Source organism: Puntigrus tetrazona, chromosome 1 (genome assembly GCF_018831695.1).
Source record: "Puntigrus tetrazona isolate hp1 chromosome 1, ASM1883169v1, whole genome shotgun sequence".
Lineage (NCBI taxonomy): Eukaryota > Metazoa > Chordata > Actinopteri > Cypriniformes > Cyprinidae > Puntigrus > Puntigrus tetrazona.
The window spans coordinates 30400028-30400721 of record NC_056699.1 but is presented as its reverse complement, the minus strand read 5'-3'; the positions used below and the strand labels follow the sequence as shown (position 1 = coordinate 30400721).

At 36.0% G+C, this 694-nt stretch overlaps 1 protein-coding gene across 1 annotated transcript in view; it reads left to right on the top strand.

The window, feature by feature from the left end:
- Positions 1-90: 90 nt before the first annotated feature.
- Positions 91-694, top strand: part of LOC122349654 (protocadherin-23-like) — a 6724-nt gene continuing 6120 nt past the window's right edge. Inside the window, exons 1-2 of the mRNA XM_043245781.1 lie at positions 91-97; positions 261-470. Of these exons, the coding sequence (XP_043101716.1) occupies positions 91-97; positions 261-470 (217 nt within the window). The remainder of the gene's footprint in view (positions 98-260; positions 471-694) is intronic.

The following is a 694-nucleotide window of genomic DNA, read 5'->3' as shown; positions in this document are numbered from 1 at the left end:
CTGTTCATTATTTGTTTTCCTGTTTAACCAGTGCATTATATGCTGTATTAATATTGTTTGTAGAAATAGAATTGGTTGGCAGAAAGCTATATGCATGGTAAATGAATGAATGGGGACATGTTTAGTTTCAGTTCACTTTGATAAACCTGTTGAGCCAATTTGTTTTTGGGTTTTTTTTCGAAATTGCTGTAATTGCATGCTCATTCCAAAATCTTAACATAACACTGTCACCTCCTCGTGTGTTTTTGGCTGCTTTACAGTTCAGGCAGAGGACAGTGGCACTCCGTCTCTGTCCAGCACTGCCACGGTCCTGTGCTCGGTCCTGGATGATAACGATAACACTCCAGAATTTTCTCAGCCTGCCTTGAACATAGTAATTCCAGAGAACTTGTCACCAGGAGTCATTCATATCTTCCAGGCCTCAGACATTGATAATGGATTGAATGGGACTATTCAATACTCCATAGAAGGCAAGCTATTTCATTTGGCCTCTAATTTAAAACATGTATGCATTTGGGTTTAAAAATAATTATTAATTATGTCACTATAATGGTTTGTTGAACCACTTCTAATGCCTGCTTGAAATATTTGAATTTTAGTGTCCAAATCAGTATTTGCAACATAAAGTGCAAACAACATTTATACTGTTGGTAAAAAGGTTGATACGTTTTTTAATGGTTTTATAATCATTTAC